Source organism: Saccopteryx bilineata, chromosome 3 (assembly GCF_036850765.1).
Source record: "Saccopteryx bilineata isolate mSacBil1 chromosome 3, mSacBil1_pri_phased_curated, whole genome shotgun sequence".
Taxonomy (NCBI): domain Eukaryota; kingdom Metazoa; phylum Chordata; class Mammalia; order Chiroptera; family Emballonuridae; genus Saccopteryx; species Saccopteryx bilineata.
Window position 1 is genome coordinate 64,466,546 of NC_089492.1, and position 21,605 is coordinate 64,488,150.

General features: G+C 41.5%; 1 protein-coding gene across 3 annotated transcripts in view; it reads left to right on the top strand.

Annotated features, from left to right (window-relative positions):
* ADHFE1 (alcohol dehydrogenase iron containing 1) overlaps nt 1-21,605 on the top strand; it is a 40,163-nt gene that overhangs the window by 12,425 nt on the left and 6,133 nt on the right. For all 3 annotated transcript variants that reach the window (XM_066266245.1, XM_066266246.1, XM_066266247.1), the window contains 6 exons: nt 1,439-1,544; nt 5,150-5,302; nt 7,105-7,203; nt 10,597-10,675; nt 11,198-11,294; nt 13,827-13,984. In XM_066266245.1, coding sequence (XP_066122342.1) covers nt 1,439-1,544; nt 5,150-5,302; nt 7,105-7,203; nt 10,597-10,675; nt 11,198-11,294; nt 13,827-13,984 — 692 coding nt within the window. The remainder of the gene's footprint in view (nt 1-1,438; nt 1,545-5,149; nt 5,303-7,104; nt 7,204-10,596; nt 10,676-11,197; nt 11,295-13,826; nt 13,985-21,605) is intronic.

The following is a 21,605-nucleotide window of genomic DNA, read 5'->3' on the forward strand; positions in this document are numbered from 1 at the left end:
CTGCGCCACCACAGGTCAAGCCCCTAGCCCCCTTCTTAAATCCTAATCTTTAACAATCCAGAAGTTACAGAGTTAAGGGAAGGGTATATACATATATACATTTTCTTTCTTTTTCCAAGTACACATAAAAATATGAAACAGTCTAATAAACTTCCTTTTGAGAATTGCCTATAAAAGGACACTGAAATGAATCTTGACTGGCCTTTTTTCTGCTGAAGTTAGTGACTGTATGTCAATGATAAAGTGTAATTCCCTTTCTTGACCATCTTTTTTACATTTTAAATCAGTTTTATTAGGATATAATTTTTATGTAATAAAATGCATACATTTTAAGAGCCTAGTTTGATGGGTTTTGACAAATATAGGAATTCCAATCAAAACATAAAACATTCCCGTCACTCCAAAACAATCCCTCCAGCCCCATTCTCAAGTAACCACTGTTCTTCTTTCCATCTTCTTTGTTGTGTTTATCCTGTTGTCTGTCTTCTCTAACTCTCAGCAAAGGTGGTAGAAATGTCCCTCTCCTCGTCTGGCTCAATATTCTTCTTTCATGCCATGTAGCAGAATAAATTGACATTCAATCACACATTTCTAGTAACTTCTCTTTTTAAAATTAAATTACATTATGAACAAGAATGTGATGATAAGGGGGGGCGAGGAAGGAGAGAGGGGGGTGTGGGGAGGGGAGGGGCACAAAGAAAACCAGATAGAAGGTTTCGTAAGACAAGTTGACTTTGGGTGAGGGGTATACAACATAATCAAATGTCATAATAATCTGGAGATGTTTTCTCTGAACATATGTACCCTGATTTATCAGTGTCACTGCATTAAAATTAATAATAAGAAAAAAAAGAAAAAAAAAGAAAATTACATTATCCTTTGACATCAGGAAAGAATAGTTACCAACACTTAATTTCTGCCTTACCATTTTTTAAAGACTTCTTCATAGTGTTATCCGATGTGATTCTTACAACAGCTCTGTGAGGGAGGGAGGGCCTGTGGTGTAGTCTGATCTCATAGAGTGCTCAGGGCGGCTCAGAGGCTTTCCCAAAGACACATGGTAAGTTGCAGAGCAAAGACCCAAACCAGCGGTGAGCTAGTAAATTGGCTCTCTGCCATTTAATAAGTAAGCCCTGATTTGTAGCATTTGCCAGTTTCTGTGGTATAAATACTCCCACCATAGCCAATGACATCACTCGACCTGCAGTTGGGCAGAGATGCACATACTTGGCTCCTTTAAACTGAAAGGAGTTTCCACTCCACAGAAAAACTCAGGTAGTAACTTCAGATCTCTTTCCCCTGCTCCTTGCTGCCTCCCTACATGGGAATGACTCTTATTTCATTTTTTATTTTTTAGGATAATTTGTTATCCTAAAGTTACTTAATGTTTTTAAATGAAGTCCATACCTATTGCCTCCATTGCAAATTCCTGTCCTAGGCATTGCTTCCCGAGCCATCAAGCCCACGCTGGGACTGATTGACCCTCTGCACACCCTGCACATGCCTGACCGTGTGGTTGCCAACAGTGGCTTCGATGTGCTTTGGTAGGTACCTGGAGGGGCATTTTCAATACCTGGGTCTTTGGACAGTATTTTATTTTGTTTTGTTTTTAGAACAATAGACACCTTTATTACATGAGCTGAGTTAGGAAGCAGGAGGATGTCTTTCCCCTTCCAGGCCTTGATTTTCCTCCATGAGCACTCCTGCTCCTTGTCCTCTAGCACACGGCCATCTGCTCAGCCAGAATGGCCTGGTCTTGCAGCAATGCTTTCAAGAAGCTCGCCCTGCTGGGACCACTCCTCCATAAAACTGCTGATTTTGGCATGCTTTTTCCTTTCATCGTGTTTCTTCTGAATTTTCTTGGATCGCTTTTTGTTTAATATCCCTTCCTTCTTGCAGCCCAGAGGCAGTGCGCAGCACTGACCATACCATGTGCTGTCAATGAGCACGATGCACTTCTTTACTAGGGTCTTGGAGTGGATCAGTTTGTTGTGGGGTAGACCACATAAGTAATCCTTGTTTTGCGTGTACAACACTCTGAGCCCCAGAGAAGTTGCCCACATTCCACTTCAAGGCCCTGTACTTCCTGTTGCCTCCCCACTTGCAGACTGTGTACATGCGGTGAGGGCCATCTTCGTGGTGGCAGCAGGCTGGCCCAGCTCATACTTTTGCTTCCTGTGGTGGGGTTTTCTCTTGCTCCTGTCTCATGGTGCTTGGGCCAGCTGTCTTGAGAGATGCCCGTGGCTCAGTGCTGGCTGGAAAGAACACAGCATTTTCTCACTGAAAGCACTTACGAAGCATCCGTTGACTAGCACTACACAGCAAGCCCAGCTTGGACTGTCATTATCCCCTTTCCTAAATTAAAATAAGCACGCTGTTAGCGAGTAGGTTAGTGAATAGGTGTGGCCCTGGGTGAGCCACAAACCTGCTATTCAGGATGGACCACCCCAGCCACAGCTGTGGCCACAGGGACATGGTGAAAGGAGCAGTCAGTCAGAGCTGCCGTGCCCCTGTGGCTACACTAACCATGGAGCGCCCCAGGGCTGCCACAGCTCAGAAGAGGGCAGAAAAGGGCTCTGACATTCCCTGAGCTGGACTGCGCACATGTCAGTACTTTATATGTGTTACCACTTCCGTACAGCTCTGTGCTGGATGAAAGTGAGAACTTGCTTTGAGATGTTTAGTAATTTTCTCAGAGTCAGACACAAGCTCCCTGGGCTTCAGCGGCCATGGACCACGGTTCCCTAATCAGTGGCTTCTACCACAGACCTCACTCTGAGCTCCAGGCCATTCATTCCAGCGGCTTCATGGAGGTCCCATGGGTACTTCACATTCAGCATGTCTTAAACTACCCTATTTCATCCATTCGCACATGTACACTTGTTCACTCCAACAGCTCAAATCAGGACATATCTTAAAATCTGTGGCATGGCAGTTTGGTTTTCTTCCTTGGTACACTTTTTAAAATGGTGCATCTTCTAATGCATGGCATCTTAAATTTGGTGAAATGTGATAATTCTCTTAATTCCACCTACCCTTAAACCCCTTCCAGCATAGCTCGCAGTTCTCCTCCTCAGCCCCTTAACTTAGGGAGCGGTAGGACTCAGCATGGACGTCTCCTTTCTGCCATGCCCACCCCAGCCGGCAGGTCCTCTGCCTTGTCCTGCTGCATCTCTCTCGATCTGCTCCCTTTTCTCGGGCCTCACTGCTCCTGCCGTGGTGGAGGCCTACCCAGCCCTTGCTGGATGGTTGCAGTAGTCCCCCCATCAGTCTACCTGCTGCCATCCATAGTCCTTCCATCTTTCCTCCATACCCACCTCACCAAGCTTGCAGAACACAAGGTGACCATCAACACACACACACACACACGCACACGCACACCTCTACCTGACCAGTCTTTCAGTGGCTTTTCATGCCTATGTCCAAAGGCCAAATTCCTTTGGCCCCAGATGTTCCTGATGCTCTGCTCTTTATCTGCCTGGATAGCTCATGTTTCCATTCCACTGGAGCAATCTCTCCCTGATGGAACTTTCGCTGACCTCCCCTTCCCTCTCCTCAAGTACAACTGGCCACCCGTCCTTTGCTTTGCTCTTCCCAGTTGGGGGCCCTGTACATTGCTTCTGAGACACTTCTTTCTTCATACGCCTATCTCTCTCTCAGTGCGCTGTGAGCTTGGTGAGGACAAGACCATCTTACTCATCTATCTCTGCTCCCATCACACTGACTGTCACATCACCGGTACTCAGCTAATAGCCATTGAATGACATTCACACAAGCAGGAGGCAGCAGAGTCAGGATTCAAATCCAGGTTTATCCCAGTCCATGGTCTGCTTTTCTCATTACATTATGCCACCTGCTAAAAAACGAGAAAATTGTGTTCTACTCCAGCCTAGTCAAAGTTGTCTGTACTTCGAAGAGTTGTCCCCTAACAACTTGGAAATTAAGAAAATAAGATTACCTTCCCTAACTGGAAACTACATAATAATATACTTATATATAATAAGCATATAATGGGCCAAAGCAGTCATCTTTAAGTGAACCCAAAGACTTCACTGTCAGCCACAGTGGGGAGGGGACTAGGAAGAAAAAATGATGGTGGTATTTGCCCTTCCAAGCATTTCTCAAGGATGAGAATACCTGGCCTGAGGAATCTGCCCCTAGGGGCCAGTGGCCAGTTCTGAAGATGGACACACCCATGTGTCCAACCTTACAGGCAGTTCCCCTGGTTAGGACTTCCTGGATCTTCTGATTATAAACTAGCATCCATAGGACTTACCAAAAGGGAGAAAAGGTACCCTCTAGAAGACTCAGGTGTCTGTTGCCCTCAGCAGTTACATTTCTCATTGTAAATTAATAATCAGACTTTCAGGTTTTATATGTAGTCTCTGTGAGCTCCGCTCGGTGAGTCTGCCCCTGAGAGAAGGAGCTACTTGTGGGTCCAGAATGCAGATGCATGCAGAGCACCTCAGGGAACTGCTCGCCACCCTGTCCATCCTCCTGGACACCTTATTCTTGCATTGCCCGCAGATTCCTTGTTTAGCACCACAAAGCTCTAGGCCTGTCTACCAACACAGTTTTTTAAAAGTTTTATGCTCTCTTCAAAAGATGTTATCTGCTTCTCAAATGTAGAAGAGAGGAAATTCTTCATTCTAAGGCTGAAAACTATAATTCATGAGAAAAATAGTTCACTTTATATTGTGTTCCCAATGCACCATTAATCTAGATGGTTAAGTTTATTCTTCAGCTAAAATTGGTGGTGGGTCAGCAAGTGGCAGAAATTCTGAACCTTGGGTCTTAAAATAGTCGACCCTGAATTTAGGGCATTTAATAAAAATGAACTGGATTTTTTCCAGGCCAAGAACTAATACTAATGGTGATTGGTAACTTTTACAGCATGCTGGTACAGTGTGCTAAGTACTTTATATACGTCAAAAACACTGTAGTGCTGTTAATATAAGCTTCACTATGTTAAATTCTATAACAGGCAATGATTGTTGTGGGCATGAGGCTAACGAGCCTCTTGTGGTTATCAGTGCCACATAGCATATCCACGGTGGAGTGAGTACATTTCCAAGACAATTTGTAATCATAATGGAGGGAAGGAGGAAGACCATGCTTTCAATCTGTGTATTTTAAATATTTTTGTTAGCCATGCCCTGGAGTCCTACACTGCCCTTCCCTACCACATGCGGAGCCCCTGCCCTTCAAATCCCATCTCTCGGCCAGCCTACCAGGGCAGCAACCCAATCAGTGACATTTGGGCAGTCCATGCACTGCGGATCGTCGCTAAGTATCTGAAGAGGTATGCCACCCTAAGGGGACAGATACAGAACAGAAAACCCCATTCCACCCTCATAAAATGTAGTGTGCCAGATTCTGACGTGTCCTGAGTAAGTCTTTTCACCAAAAGGTCAGTGAGTGGATGTTGAGAAGCACCAGCAAGCTTCTGGAGAGAAGAAAAGGGGGACAGCACATAAGGACAGATGAAAACTGGGTCCTTAAGCCTGAAAAGTCAAAGACTACAAGAGGGCAGAATAGAAGCCCCTAATTTAGGAAGGATGTAGATACAAGGTTTATTCATTGAATTCTCAAAATCAAAAGATAAGATGAAGGGAAATATCCTTTGGAATTTAGCTACCATGGGCAAACAAGAGAACCACAGAGGCAGAAGTTGGCTTATCCTTCCCGGGTCCTGGGCAAAGGCACATGGAATCAACCCAGTGAGCACACTCAGATGAGCTAAATTTAAGGATTAAATGTGTGGAGTTGTCTGTCCCAGGAGATAAAAAGGCTTCCTGAAAGGTTCTGAAAGATTTATGAATGACATAGCCACAATAGGCTCCTGGGAAAGCAAATGTATACTTAGAGATGAAAGCTGATCCCTGAGACAAAGACATCTGCAGAGTCGGACTCGCTGTTGTGCTTCTACAGAAAGCAGGGAAGGAACGTGGCAGGTTAGGCCTAGATGTGAGCATGGTGCCTCCTCTGGCCCCGAGGTGGAAGCTGCCCTGGTGAGAGGACTAGACTGTATTTGTAGTAGAGCAGGGAGGGGACAGAACTATTTCAGGCTCGTGGGGACCACCGGGGAGTATGGAAGCATTTGACTGGGTAGAAGTGTCAGCTGGTGTGTTTTGGCAAGAGTAGAAGGCTTGGCAGAGCAGCCATGGCAGGCGAGGGGGTAAAATGGACAGAGGAAAGGCTGAAGCTCCATCATCTACTATTTCATCTTGTTATTCGGGGCATGCAGCATGAACACTGGGTTTTGGAAAGGAGACTCAGAACACCCAACTGTTTCAAACAAAAGGAAAAAAGGCCATGACAGTCTTATTTCGTAACAGGAATCCTTAACTCCAGGCAAAATCGCAAAAAGGCAAGTGAGAAGTGGCCCTCTTGGCAGTCTCAGGCTTCCTCCTCAGGCCAGGGCTTTCATGCCTGTGCGCAGGAAGGCTGCACTGCATCTGAAAGGGGCCTTTGAGAATTTGCTTTTCCGAAGTGGCACTGGGGACAAACAGAGCAAGCAAAAGCTTGTTCTACAATAACATCCCGCTTCCACAATAATAAATATTAAAATAACATGTGCAGTTTCCATAGATAACAAGAGGCCTCCAGTGAGTTGGACTGGCGCAGTGTCACAGAAAGAAAGATGGCTGGGTGGCTGCATGTAGCCTGCAGGTAGCCCCAGGCGACGGGGACTCACTTTGGGGAGCCAGTCTGAGCTCTGTGCATTCTGAGTGTGTGTTTACTCTAAGTCCATTCACAGCTGCAGTCAAGGTTATTGACAAATGAAGAAGAAGAATGAGTCTCAGGACACTTTGCCAGAGCAGCTCTCACAATGCAAGGGTCAGTGCTCTGCTTCCCCTGGCACTTTTATCACACGAGCAGCCTGACAGCATATTTATTATGCTTTTGCTGAAACCATTGATGAGGAAATATGTTTACCCTCCATTTTCCTGTAGAAGACAAGATGTCGTTTGAATAACTTGCCTAATTTTTCTTCCTACCAAGTAGCATTTTTTCCCCAGATCTTTTCCCTAAGGTGGCTCTTTATTCAGTAGGAAATACCAATGTTGATGTGTTGTTGTTAGGGATTTATATCACCCACAGGGCTGTCAGAAATCCTGATGATCTTGAAGCAAGGTCCAATATGCACTTGGCAAGTGCTTTTGCTGGCATTGGCTTTGGAAATGCTGGTGTTCATCTGTGGTGAGCAAATTTGAGATTTTATTTCTTTAAGCTATGCTTTTAAATTTTTTAAATGTTCATTACTTAGGACAGGTAGTAAATTTTAAATATGTTATAAAAAGAAAGTATTTAGCTTAGGGTTCTGGAATATTTCCTTAATTCAAATGTAGTTTATTGGGTCATAGATATTTTTGGTAACAATTTTATTGAGATATAATTCACACACTATATAATTTGCCTACAAGAGGTCCTCAGGTTATGACACTTCTGTTCCTATAATAGTGACGTAACCTGAATTATGGTGTAAGTCAAAACACACCCTAGCCTAAGTCACTTACCTATACTAACACAGTTGTAAAATCATAATCTAGAACATAAAAACACAACTAAGCCACAGAAAAAGGAAAAGGACATAAATATACTGTACTGTACATTGTACTGTAGTAACAGAAAAAAAATGAGTGTAAAAAATCCCTTACCTTTATTCCCGTGGTTGGCTTCTTTGTACACTGGAAGGGGCATTGCAAGGTGGGAGAGACTGACCTATTGGGAGGAGGAAACTGGAGAGGCAGGAGAACCTGCAGAAGGTGCTGGAGATACTGGGTCAGGTGACCCAGGATTGCCTAAGGAACATGCAGGAGACTCTGGAGATGATTCTACCTGTATTGCATGTGTTTCATCTCGAGAAGCAGCTGATATAAAGGGTACAGGATCTGTTGCAGGTCTCTCCACCTTCTTAAAGAATTGTTCCAGGCTAGTCTAGAACTAGTTCGCCTACGTAGTCCGTAAGTAAGATGCTAATGGTGTAAGCCCAAACACGTCTCATTTTTTTAAGTTTTTATGGGAGTGAGTGCCATAAACTCAAAATGTTATATGTTGAGACTGTCATAACCCGAGGACCCCCTGTATTTAAAATGTACTATTCAGTGGATTTCAGTACAGTCACAGAGTTACCATTACCACAATCAATTTTAGAACATTTTATCACCCAAGAAAAGAAATTCTGTGTCCCTTTGCTGTCACCGCCAATCCTCCTACACCCCCAGTCTTAAACAACTACTAATCTACTTTCTAGCTATAGATTTGTCTATTCTGGACATTTCATACAAATAGGATTAAATAATATCTGGCCTTTTGTGTCTGGTTTCTTTCACTTAGCATAATGTTTCCATGGTTTATTCATGCAGTATCAGCACTTCATTCCTTTATTGTCGATAACAGTCCATGTATGGATATAACACATTTCATTTATCCATTCATTAGCTGCTGGACATTTGAGTTGTATCCACTTTTTGGCTGTTATGAATAATGCTGCTGTGAGCATTCACGTACATTTTTGTATGGACACGTTCTCATTTTTACTGATTACATAACTCAAAGTGGAACTGCTGTTAATTCCGTGTTTAAGTTTTGAGGCACTTCCAGACTCTTCACAGCGGCTGCACCATTTTACATTCCTGCCAGCAGTGGGTGAGGGTTCTGATAGCTCCACATTCTCACCATGTGTCATGGATCTTTAAAAACTCAAATGCACATTTTTTTCTTCTAATCTCTCACAAAAATAGAGATCAGAATCTTTGCCAATAGCTCAGATTTAATCTTTTTGATCAGAACTTTATTGGTAGATTGCCTTAAAATTGAATACCAGCAAATACTGAGAGTTAGGAATAGGCCTTTGCTAGGGAGAGTACAATAAAATAAATGGTCACCCCTCCCCAATTCTGCTGCCGAGAGGAGCTCAGATTGTCACACCTTTTTAAAAAGCCAAATGAGCAAAATCCCCCCAAAGTTTGAAAAATGAATTTACCCTTTGTCCCACTAATTTTACTTCTAGAAATGTAGGCTAAAAAAATAATTCTATGATCAAAGAATGTCCTTATAAGGATAATCACTTTAGTGTTGTTATAATTGAAAATTTTGGAAACAATTTAAATTTCCAACAATTTGGGGATGGCTAACTCAAGGGCAGTAATCAAACAATAAAAAAATGAGGCTATTAAAAATAATGTTTTTGAAGAATACAAAACGACATGGGAAAACGTTTACAAAGAATATTAAGTAACAAATGCATTGTCTAAAATTATGGTCCCAAATTAAAGATATGTATAAGGAGACTAGAAGGAAATACTCTGTAATGGTTATCTTGAGGGAATAGGATTATGGATTATTTTAATTTTTTTACAAAGAACATAACTGTTAAAAGAAATTAAACAAAAATATTAGCTATCATTAGAGAGGTACATGAAGCCTTTCACTTCGTGAAAACACACTAAACAATAATTTTCTGAATGCTCTGGAGCCCAAGAAAGGTAAACACATTCCCAAGTACCCAACAACTCAGAGGACCCAGACCTCTGACCTGCCTCATGAAAGATTATAGGCAAGGGGAACCTTTTTGGGGGGTGGGAATAGATAATCATACAGTTCACAAAATATTTCATCTGTCTGTGAATTGTAAATCATTTGGTGAATAAGCACAAAGTCATCCAATTATCTACATTAATAAATTTACAGACCATTTTACTACTATAAAACATTTTATTTTAATATGTTAATTGTAACTACACTAACTTCTCACAATGTATATCTTCTGAGTCACCTATTAAGCTATAATATTATCCTATTTGTTCATTAAGAATTCAAGAGGATATAGCGTTTTTCCATTAAAACAACCCCCAAAACTCCCACAGATAAAAACTATGGTGCTAGTTCTTGAAAGTCTTTCAGACTAGACCAGTAGTCAGCAAACCGCGGCTCACGAGGCACACGTGGCTCTTTGGCCCCTTGGTGTGGCTCAAAGGCCAGTTTAGGAGTACCCTAATTAAGTTAATAACAATGTACCTACCTATATAGTTTTAGTTTAAAAAATTTGGCTCTGTTCACTAATGAGTTTGCCGACTACTGGAGACTAATCATTTATAATTCAACTCCATTAGCACGTGACATTCAAAAGGATGTATCAATTATTGGTGGCACAGATCACTGGCAGTTCAAATTTGCATGTCGAATGCAGCACATATTGGTTCACAAAACTCCCACTGACATAGTCAGCTTGTGCAGGAACACATTGCTAAAATAGTGCAGAGTAAGATTGAAAATGCATGTTCTGAAATTTATTAAAGAAACTTCAAAGTGAATTCTCAATTTCTTCAAGATTATGAGGTGGGGAGAGTCTTCTACATCAACACGTTTTAATGGCATACAGTTTTATGAACATTTGAAATTGAATATTTCAGAGGTTCTGTTAAGAATAACACCAAATACCAAGTGTGTAACAATATGTCCTTATAGCACAGAAAACAGAATGCATAACTTTGAGATAAAGAGACTGTAAATGGCTGTCTGGTAAGAATCTTTGTATAACTCGAATTTTTGGTATCTGTATGTCACATAAAGACCTTCTTTCTTTTCCAGCCATGGAATGTCTTACCCAATTTCAGGCTTAGTGAAGACATATAAAGCAAAGGATTATAATGTGGATCACCCATTGGTGGTAAAATCATAACAAATTCTTTGATTAAATCATATATTCCTTGCAACCGCTATAATGTATTTGCCAATCCTTGATTGCCTGGAATACAAGGTAAAGCAATTTAACATCTAGAGCAGTGGTAGTCAACCTGGTCCCTACTTCCCACTAGTGGGCGTTCCAGCTTTCATGGTGGGCGGTAGCAGAGCAACCAAAGTATAAATAAAAAGATAGATTTAACTATAGAAAGTTGTTTTATAAAGATTTATTCTGCCAAACTTAGCAAAAATCCGACATAAAGTACTTGGTAATTATTATATGCTTTAACTTGCTGTAACTCTGCTTTATAAATTTTATAAAGTAAAGTTATTTCCCTACTTTATAAATCACCATTACTGTGGAACTGGTGGGCGGTTAGAAAATTTTACTACTAACAGAGATACAAAAGTGGGCGGTAGGTATAAAAAGGTTGACTACCCCTGATCTAGAGCATGCAGGTTGAAGACCAGGTTTGCCCAGCATTCACCGTGTTTCGTTTCTCTCTAGCCTCATGGCCTTTCTGTGGTGCTCACCTCCCCAGCGGTGTTCACTTTCACGGCACAGATGTTTCCTGAGCGGCACCTGGAAACAGCAGAAATATTGGGTATGAACTGTCACTCATAATTCCGTGAACCACATAGGTGGAGCATTTCCTAGGTTTGCTTCTGAAGATAAACCATAAAGGATAATACTAAAAATGTTGCTTTGAGATAGTTTAATAACTTGTCACTGACCTGCTTAAAGTCCCATCTAGTTCTAAAATTCTATAATTTTATGTTTCTAATAGTCCGTTAACAATGAAATGCAACCAGATACCGTTTATGTTAAGTTTGGAGTAACTATAGTTCCAGTTTTTATCCCCAAGGAAAGTGAGACTCCGTACATACTACAAATGTTATAAATGGCTTTTGGTATGTTTACCAGGTAATAAAATGAATCTTAATTCCCAATTATCTAAACAACTAAAAACTGTTTAAAAAGACCCCCAAAGAAGAAATGCTACTGCTCTCCAGAGTAAGTAATGTCTGTAACAAGATTCCAAACATGTCTTTTGCACCTTATAAGAAAAAAAAATTATATTCAGGATAGCTAAGTACATTTTTGGTATTTTTCAAAGATGAGGACTTTTTAAAGTAAAGATAATTAACTCTGCAAACATCTTATTCCGCTACAAGCGTTTGGGGTAGGAAGGGAAAGTCCAAAAAGAGAACTTTATTGTTTTTCTCCAGCACCAGCCCTCAGATTGTTTCCAAGAAGGTAGGGCCGACCCGCAGACATCCTTCCGCGGGCCACTTCACTCGCATGGCTCTCTCACATTCTGACTCTTGTGCTTCCGCCGAGTTCCAAGTGATGTGCTGGGAATGTTCCTGAAAGAAGTCCGGGGCACGTGCTGCTGGAAGTGTGATGCCACATTTACCAAGGCTCTTGTGCCCCTTTTCCCTTTGGGACTAGGAATGTTGTTCCGCCATTTGTTGCGACTCAGATGCCTTTGTAAATATGCAAACAGTGTAAATGGGCAGGATCCCAAAGAGTAGGGTTAACTGGCTGCTAAATGGGAAAATCTTAGAGAATTTACAGCTAACATTCCACACAACCAACAAAGTTACTGAGAAAGCGATTTCTATATTAGTCAAAATCCAAGCCAAAAGAACCCACCAATTTGTTCTTCTTGCATCAGAAATTTTGTTTAATATTATTCTATTCTTAGCCATTAATGTTTTGATTCCCTAAGCAATCTTAGGTTTTTTTAGCTTTATAACTATGTACTCTCTTTCTACCCTCTCTTTTTTTCTGAAAACAGTTTATAGGAAAACCCAGAGGTTTTGATGATGTGGTTTATGGCAGCAATCCCAAGAAAAAAATATCATAAGCCTCGTATCATGTGTTGCTGCTCCACCTACTCCATATTTTAGCGGCTGTGCTGTAATATAGAATGGTCTTATCAAGCAAAGTTTACCTTCTATTCAGCTGCTCCACCAACCAGCCCCATATCTGGTTCTTTTTTTTTTCTTCCTGGATTACTAAAGCAGTTCTCACTGTCCTAGAAGAGAGGTTAAAACTGACTTAATGTGCTTTAGTAGAGAAGTAAAGCATACATTCTAGTCTCCTTTTGAGCAATACAGAGAAAGTGGACTTGGAGGACAACATGAGGCATTTTGGATAATAACTAATGCTACATTCCATTGGTAAAGTGCTTTACTTCCAGGTGGGGAATATGATCAACTAGAATAGATGAGGTCAAAGTGCTAAGGTTTTGGGATCAGTTCCCTTCATCTGGGGACTTTCACTGCTACCCCTACTAAGGGCAAAACTCCCTGGCTCTTCCAGATTGATGTCACTGTAATGTCATGTGTTAATTATTAATTGTGCCCTTTCAAATAATTCTGCCCTTTCAAATCTCCAACCCTTGGCAACCTTCCTGCCCCTTCACTAATATCATTATCATCTACGTATTTAAAAACTTTCCTGAGAGTCTTCATGTTCTTGGTTCTGTCTGACTAATTCTGTAATATTTATTTAGAGGAACCTACTTTGCCCATTGGTAACAATATCCAAAATAAAAACTTATAGCTATAGAGAAGAAATACTTCCTTCACTGGCCACACATAATTCTTTTTTGTCATCTTCCTTTTTGGCAGTTAATGTTAGGGATAAATCCTTATATCACAAAGTGTTTTTGTAAAGGGTTTGTCTTTTCCTTAGATGCTGCTGTGAGAAACATGTAATACCTCTAGATGTCAGCAAATTCCAAGTCTTACAAGTTACATAAACTATGTTTTCTGCTACAAATGCTCCTTCTTCCTCATCAAAACACTAGCCTTCTTTCTTGGTCTCCTTCCTGTGCCTCTTTTCTTGGCTCTGTTCCTTGTCTTCCCACCCCCACATGAGGCAAGCAGCCCCTTGGAAAGGTGAGAGCTGGGTTAGCTGCCCCAGCCAAGTTCTCTGCACTGGCTTGGCCCATCTGTCTTCTGTGGGGCTGCCCGCTGGGCCAGCCTCCATGTGGAGGCATATTGGTGCCCTTGTCCTCCGTGTCAGGGAACCAGCAATAGGTTATATATCAGCTATCGTGTGACTGAATTACACCCAGGGCCAGCTTCCTCTTCTCTGTCTACAGTTAGCGCTTTGTATCTTCTAGGAGCCAACAGTCGCACTGCCAGGACCGCAGATGCTGGGCCTGTTTTGGCCGACACACTCCGGAAACTTTTATTCGATCTGGATGTTGATGATGGCCTAGCTGCCATTGGTTACTCCAAGGCTGATATCCCCGCATTAGTGAAAGGAACACTGCCCCAGGTAAGAGACCCAGTGCATCTTCACTCCCTTCAGGAAGCTGCAGGAAAGCCATGGTCCACTTGGGATGTGCTGGGGGAGATGAAAACCCAGGGCTCCTCCCGCAGCTCTAAGGTCTCCTCTACACCAGAATGCTCTCCCCTTCCCCAGGGAAGGAGTTCGAGGCTCCCTCACCTTTAAATTCTTCCATAAACTGTGGCATGTGTGATACTTTTATGACATAACCAAAAAGAGCCTTTACAGAAATTCAAGGCAAAAACAACCACATTTATAGTGAGGTATGGCAGAACCTTCCTTTTCTCCATTTCTGTTCTCTTAAGAATCCCCTGTAAAAGAGCCACTAACTTTGTTTTCCATTGTAATTACAGATTCCTACAATTTTGTGAAGAATAGAAATGGCCTATAAATTAAGACTATTACAAAATCACTTTTTAACATATTTGGGAGATTGTATATTTTATATATGTATATAATATACATATCTCTATCACTTTGGGTCTTATTTCATTTATTTACATGTTGCTAAAGAACTTAAACTAAGCTGCCATCCTTTATTTGGTAGAAGAATTATAATAGATGTAGAGTTTCCTTCCCGAGGTTCCTTCTCTCCCGAGGGAGAGAGTTTATTCTTCATTGGACCTCTCTTCTGTTTAGGATCAGATACCCTTGTGCTATAGCATCAGAACCTAACAGGCCAAAGCCCTAAAGTAGAGCCAGAGTCGCAAGTGCTCAGTGTGTGAGGACACCATGCTCCCCAGGCCGAGTGCTCCTTCAGTCCTCCTGTCCAAAATGGGAAAAGCAGGGCTCGTTTAAACACTGCAAGGACAGGAAAATAAGGCATGTCTATCCAGAGATATTCGTGGGTCTGTCCCTGAAATGGGAACAGAGTCAACAGCTAGGATATCCACTCACACTGCTCACCCTACTCCAGTTAAGCAAGGGCCTCCCACAAGCTTCTTCTCCACTTAGCAAATGCTTAGAATGTTGAAGACCTCAGCAATTTTGTATGGGTTCACTCACGTCCATCGGAGCCAGGAAGGTAATAGCAATGAACAAAGTAATCTGAGACAATAGCTAGTAGTGGGTACTTTGGTGAACTGGACAGTGCACAGCTTATTTCATTGGCTAAATCGCTTTTCATCTACAGTTTATTATGTCCAAGTAGAAATTCAGATCCCGGTGTGGGTAGAACTTTCCATTTTCAAGAAAAATCCACAGTCTGGATGTTTGTGTTAAATTCCCTCATTTCCCAAGGTACAAACCAAATGTGGCCATGGGCTGTCAGTTTCCCTGATTTAGACTGAGGGTCAGTGGATTCTATTGCATCTAAAAATATAAATGAATGAGAAAAAGAGGAGTCTCAAAATGTAACAAAGCTCCTAGGCTAACTCACAAACTCCTGGTTCTAACCCACAAGTTCAAGGGACTAACTGGCCAAAAAATATGACCATCCCAGTTATTTTATCCAAACGTACTAGACTGTAAGTTCCATGAAGGCAGGAACCTGTCTGTTTTGGTCATCCATCCTCTATTGCATCTAGCATGGGCTAGTAAACATGTTAAATGAACACATACCTGCAACCCTCTCCTCCTAGACCTTCTGTCCAATGAGCTTAATCGCTGAATGGTGGTAACTTATTGAGAAGTTTCCTTAGATTTAATAGAACTCAACCAATGACAAAGAACCATAAAAGCCTGTCCAGGGACACCAGAGACCAAATGGTCATCACGATTTTGATGTAGCTCTGGCTCCTAGAGTGTGGTCTCAGTGACAGTGTCAATTCTGTAAGGGCTCCTCTAAAAATCTCTGCTTGTGTAGCCTACAAAAGTGTTTGGGAATATTTGATTGTCAACCTCTATGAATGGTATCCGTGGTTTTCAAATAAAACTGCACTATATTCTTGGCCACTTAATTGCTGGTGGCAATACATCTTCTAGCTATCAGGACACATTGGCAAGTATTTACTGTTTTAATTCTACTGTGCTCAGACTTCCACTTTCAGAAACTGTTCCAGATGAACATTTGAGGCTATCCACTAAAATAGCAAGTTAATTAGGTATCATTCTGAATGACTCAGTCAGTGTACATGCCATACTGGGAAATACAGATAGCAAACCCTTAACTAGACAAAGCTAATTTCTTCACTTCATAAAAGAGTCAAGGTAAATTGAATCTTTGGAATCCAAGTCATGTTCATAAAGTAGGGTTCCCTTGAGCTACATTCATAAAGCAGCCCCAACATGTATGCTGCCTTTTTCTCTTTTGATCATGTTAGAAACATAGTTGATTGGAATTAACTATCACATTTGAAATCAATGTCATATATGTGATATATATAGAGAGATACAGATATATAGATATAGATATATTGATACTGTATAGGAAAATATGTATAAAGATATAGATATAAATATCATATATGTGATATATATAGATAGATATAGATAAATAGATAGATATAGGTATATATGGACATAAATAGAGAGGAGTATATTCATAGAACCTTAGAAGGAATCTTAGAAATAAGTTTGTCTTGCAAATGAAAAAGTATGTATTTTTGTTTTGTTTTTTTGCAACAATGAACATTTTACAGGAATGCTGTGGCAACTTCAGAATTTTACATGTGCAGCTTGATAATCTAGGCAGTAAAGGGGCATATTCGTTCCTGCAAAAAAAAACACGTTATTTCATGTAGTTGACATTTGATAAAGCTCCTTTTATGTTCAGCAATGAGGGATCGGTTTTCTCTGGAAGGAACAAGCAGGCCAGTATTCTTGACCAAACACCACGGCTCATACTGGCAGTGGCAAATAGCAGCGCTGTGTGCGGAGGCCTCCAACCGCCACAGCCGTGTTGTGAAGGGAGTGGACAAGAATAAATTAATCTTCCAAGCTGGATTTCTGAAACCTCTGGAAAAAAACATTTACATTCCAAATCAAAACATTTCATTACTGAAGAGAGCTGTCTACCAAAATGAGCACTTCCATTCCCTGGCAGACAGGCCAGCTGAAATGTTATTTTATGAATGTGCTAAAAGTAGTAGTCTGGATTTATTTCAGTGCCCATGTTAATCAGTTGTCCTTCAGTCTTACACATCTATAAATAATAGCACATTGAAGACACATCTTAGTTTTGAGAGTTTAGCTTTTATATAGCATCAATGGTGTGTAGAGATATATTGCAGACTTTGTCTTTGCCCCATTGAACCAGTCATTGGGGGTTAGAAATCTGAAAGAGAAACTCAGCTCAGCTTGGACTGAAGTACTTCAGGGAGTCCTGAAGCACTTCACCAGTGATAAGGAAGATCATGTTAAGGGTCTTTCAGCTCATCCAATAAGACTCTCTCCATTAAGAAACAGAATAATGAGTTGGCAGTCTTCATAGCAAATGCTGAACTTCAGTTCTTGACCCTGCCACAAAGGTATCCACAGGTCACCGGGAACAAGTCTCTGCCTTGCTTTAGTTCAGGGGTCAGGAACCTTTTTGGCTGAGAGAGCCATGAATGCCACATATTTTAAAATGTAATTCCATGAGAGCTATACAACAACCCATGTACCTTACGCATTATTCAATAAAAATTTGGTGTTGGCCCTGGCCAGTTGGCTCAGCGGTAGAGCGTCGGCCTGGCGTGCAGGGGACCCGGGTTCGATTCCTGGCCAGGGCACATAGGAGAAGCGCCCATTTGCTTCTCCACCCCCCCCTCCTTCTTCTCTGTCTCTCTCTTCCCCTCCCGCAGCCAAGGCTCCATTGGAGCAAAGATGGCCCGGGCACTGGGGATGGCTCCTTGGCCTCTGCCCCAGGCGCTAGAGTGGCTCTGGTCGCGGCAGAGCTACGCCCCGGAGGGGCAGAGCATCACCCCCTGGTGGGCAGAGCGTCACCCCTGGTGGGTGTGCCAGGTGGATCCCAGTCGGGCACATGCGGGAGTCTGTCTGACTGTCTCTCCCCGTTTCCAGCTTCAGAAAAAATACAAAAAAAAAAAAAAAAAATTTGGTGTTGTCCTGGAGGACAGCTGTGATTGGCTCCAGCCACCCGCAACCATGAACATCAGCGGTAGGAAATGAATGAATTGTAATACATGAGAATGTTTTATATTTTTAATGTTATTATTTTTTTTATTAAAGATTTGTCTGTGAGCCAGATGCAGCCATCAAAAGAGCCACATCTAGCTCATGAGCCATAGGTTCCCGGCCCCTGCTATAGATTTTCAAAATTCTTTCGAGTCTCTGAAAGATTTTCTGGCATGTACAATGTTACCTTGGCTTCACCCATACTCGTCAGCATTGCCCCCATCCTCTCCCATCTGTCCATCCATTTTTTTTTAATTATTTTTTTAATAGTGGTAAAATATACCTAACAAAAAACTATTTTAACCATTTTAAAATATGCAATTCATGCCATTAAGTACATTTACAATCTTGTGCAACCATTACCACTGTCCATTTCCAGAACTATTTTATCATCCCAAATAGAATCTCTACTCTTGCTTAATGGTAAATAAGATTACCATTGTCCCCTTTGTCCCCTTTCCCCAGCCCATGGTAACCTCTATTCTACTTTCTGTCTTTATGAATTTGCCTATTTTAGGTACTTCATGTAAGTGAAATTATAAAATATTTGTCTTTTTTTTTTTTTTGGCCTATTTCACTTAGCATAATATCTTCAATGTTTTAGAATTTCATTCCTTTTTATGGCTAACATTCTATTGTGTGAATATACCATATTTTGCTTATTCATTCCTCTGTAGATAGACACTTGCGTTGATTTCACCTCTTGGCTATTGTGAATAGTGCTGCTATTTCAATAAAAACATTGGCCAGTTTTAGTCCCGGATTTCAATTTATTTGGGTATATCTAGGAATAGAATTGTTGAGTCACATGGTAATTCTATGTTTAACTTTTTTGAGAAACTGCCAAACTTTTCCACAGTGGCTACACCATTTCATATTCCCACCAACAATGCATAAGGGTTCCAGTTTCTTCGCATCTAATATTTATTAAACACTTGTTCTTTTCTTTTTTTCTTTTCTTTTTTACTTTATTTTATTTTTTTGATAGCCATTCTAGCGGGTGAGTGAAATTCATTTTGGTTTTAACTTGTCTTTCTCTAATGACTAATGATATTGAGCGTTTTTCCATGAACTTATTGGCTATTTATATGTCTTCCTTGGAGAAATGTCTATTCAAGTCCATTGCCTATTTTAATTCTTTTTTTTTCTTCTTTTGCCTATTTTTGAACTGAATTGTCTGGGGTATTTTGTTGTTGAGTTGTAGCAATTATTTATATATTCTGGATATTACTTCCTTATCAAATATCTGACTTACAAATATTTTTCCCATTCTATTATCTTTTTATTCTCTCGATAGTGTCCTGTGATGCATAAAAGTTTATGATTTTAATGTAGTCCAGTTTATCTGGGGGGATTTTGTTGTTGCCTGTGCTTTTGGTATCATCCAAGAAACCATGGCAAAATCCAATATCATGAAGATTTTCTCCTATTTTCTTCTAAGAATTGAAAGGTTTAGCTCTTACATTTAGATTCATTTTGAGTTAATTTTTTATACATCCTTTCTTCTTTTCATTTTTTTCTTTTACCAGAAAAATACTTAGTAGATTCTTATGATATACAATTCATTAGGATACAGTGAGGAAGAAAACAAAGTCCTGTCCCTTTCTTATGAAGCTTTCATTCCAATGAGGAAAGATGGACCGTAACCAAATCCTTAAAATACAAGTAAAATCATTTTAAATAATGGGTAGTGGTCAGGAGGAAAGCCTGGGTGATTTCACGCAGGACAGTATTGAGGGAACTCCACCAGAGGTGGTCAGAGAAGGCCTCTGGGTGAGGGCGGAGGCAGTCAAGAGGGGATCTGGAAGAAGCACTCCAGGTCCAGGGGAAGGGCCTTGTGACAGGGTGAAGATCAGCATTGTCATAGGACTGAATGGGGACATGGGTCTAAGTGAGATGGGTTGATGAGAGAAGAGTTGGGGCTGGGGTGAGAACCTGGGCCAGATAGGGTGGCATTAGAACAGGGGTCGGGAACCTATGGCTCACGAGCCAGATGTGGCTCTTTTGATGGCTGTATCTGGCTCACAGACAAATCTTTAATAAAAAAATAATAATGTTAAAAATATAAAACATTCTCATGTATTACAATCCATTCATTTCCTACCGCTGATGTTCATGGTTGCGGGTGGCTGGAGCCAATCACAGCTGTCCTCCGGGACAACACCAAATTTTTATTGGATAATGCTTAACGTATACGGGTCATTGTGTGGCTCTCATGAAATTACATTTTAAAATATATGGCGTTCATGGCTCTCTCAGCCAAAAAGGTTCCCGACCCCTGCATTAGAGGCTATGGTTTTGTTCTAATTGTAATGCAAAGTCATTGGAGAGACCGGGGATTGAACCTGAAACCTTGGTATATCAGGATGACACCCTAACCAACTGAGCTACCTAGACAGGCAGAATATACATTCTTTCAAGTTAGGAACAAACTGCTTCTGTTTTCTTTGGCTGCACAGGCCTGGTATAGTGTTCTTACACAGAACTGGTGAGGTTGCTCACCAATGTAGTTTGGTCATTATAGGAGGTTTTCTTGCCCAAGGCTGGCTTAGTTCTGTACATTTGGACAAAAGGCTATTGGCAGGGCATAAGACAAGGACAGTTATGCCAGACATAAGGCTTTTGAAATCTGTATAGCATAGGGAATGTAGTCAATAATATTGTAATGACTATAGTAGTGTATAGTGTAGTGCCAAGTAGGCACTTTATTTTTTTTTCCTTCTTTTCCAAGTAAGAGGAGGGGAGATAGAGAGACAGATTCCAGCATGCATCCTGACTGGGATCCACCCAGTGACCCACGTCTAGGACCGATGCTCTGCCCATCTGGAGCCATGCTCACAACCAAGCTATTTTTAGCACCAGTGGCTGAGGCTCCATGGAGCCATTCTCAGCGCCTGGGGCCAATTGTGCTCAAACCATGGCTGTGGGACGGGAAGAGAGAGAGGGAGAGGGAGGAGTGGAGAGGCAAACAGTCACTTCTCCTGTGTGCCCTGACTGGGAATTGAACCCAGGACAGCCACATGCCAGGCCAACAGTCTACTGCTGAACCAACAGGCCAGGCAGGTAGGCACTTTATTTTATTATATTTTTTAATTCAGTGAGAGGAGGGGAGGCAGAGACAGACCCCTGCACGTGCCCTGACCAGTATCCAACCAGCAAGCCCACTAGGGGGCGATGTTCTGCTGATCTGAGGCATTGCTTTGTTGCTCCAACTGAGCTTTTCTTAGCACCTGAGGCAGAGGCCATGGAGCATCCTCAGCACCCAGGACCAACTCACTCCAATTGAGCCATGACTGCAGGAAAGGTAGAGAGAGAGAGACAGAGAGACAGAAGCAAGGGGGGTGGGGTGTGGAGAAGCAGATGAGTGCTTCTCTTGTGTGCCCTGACTGGGAATCGAACCCAGCACATCCACATGGCGGGCTGATGCTCTACAACTGAGTCCACCAGCCGGGGCCAGGTAGGCACTTTAAATATTGTGAAAGTATATGGCTGTCTAACCACCATGCTGTACACTTGAAACTAATGCAAAATAATATTTAATATAAACTGTCATTGA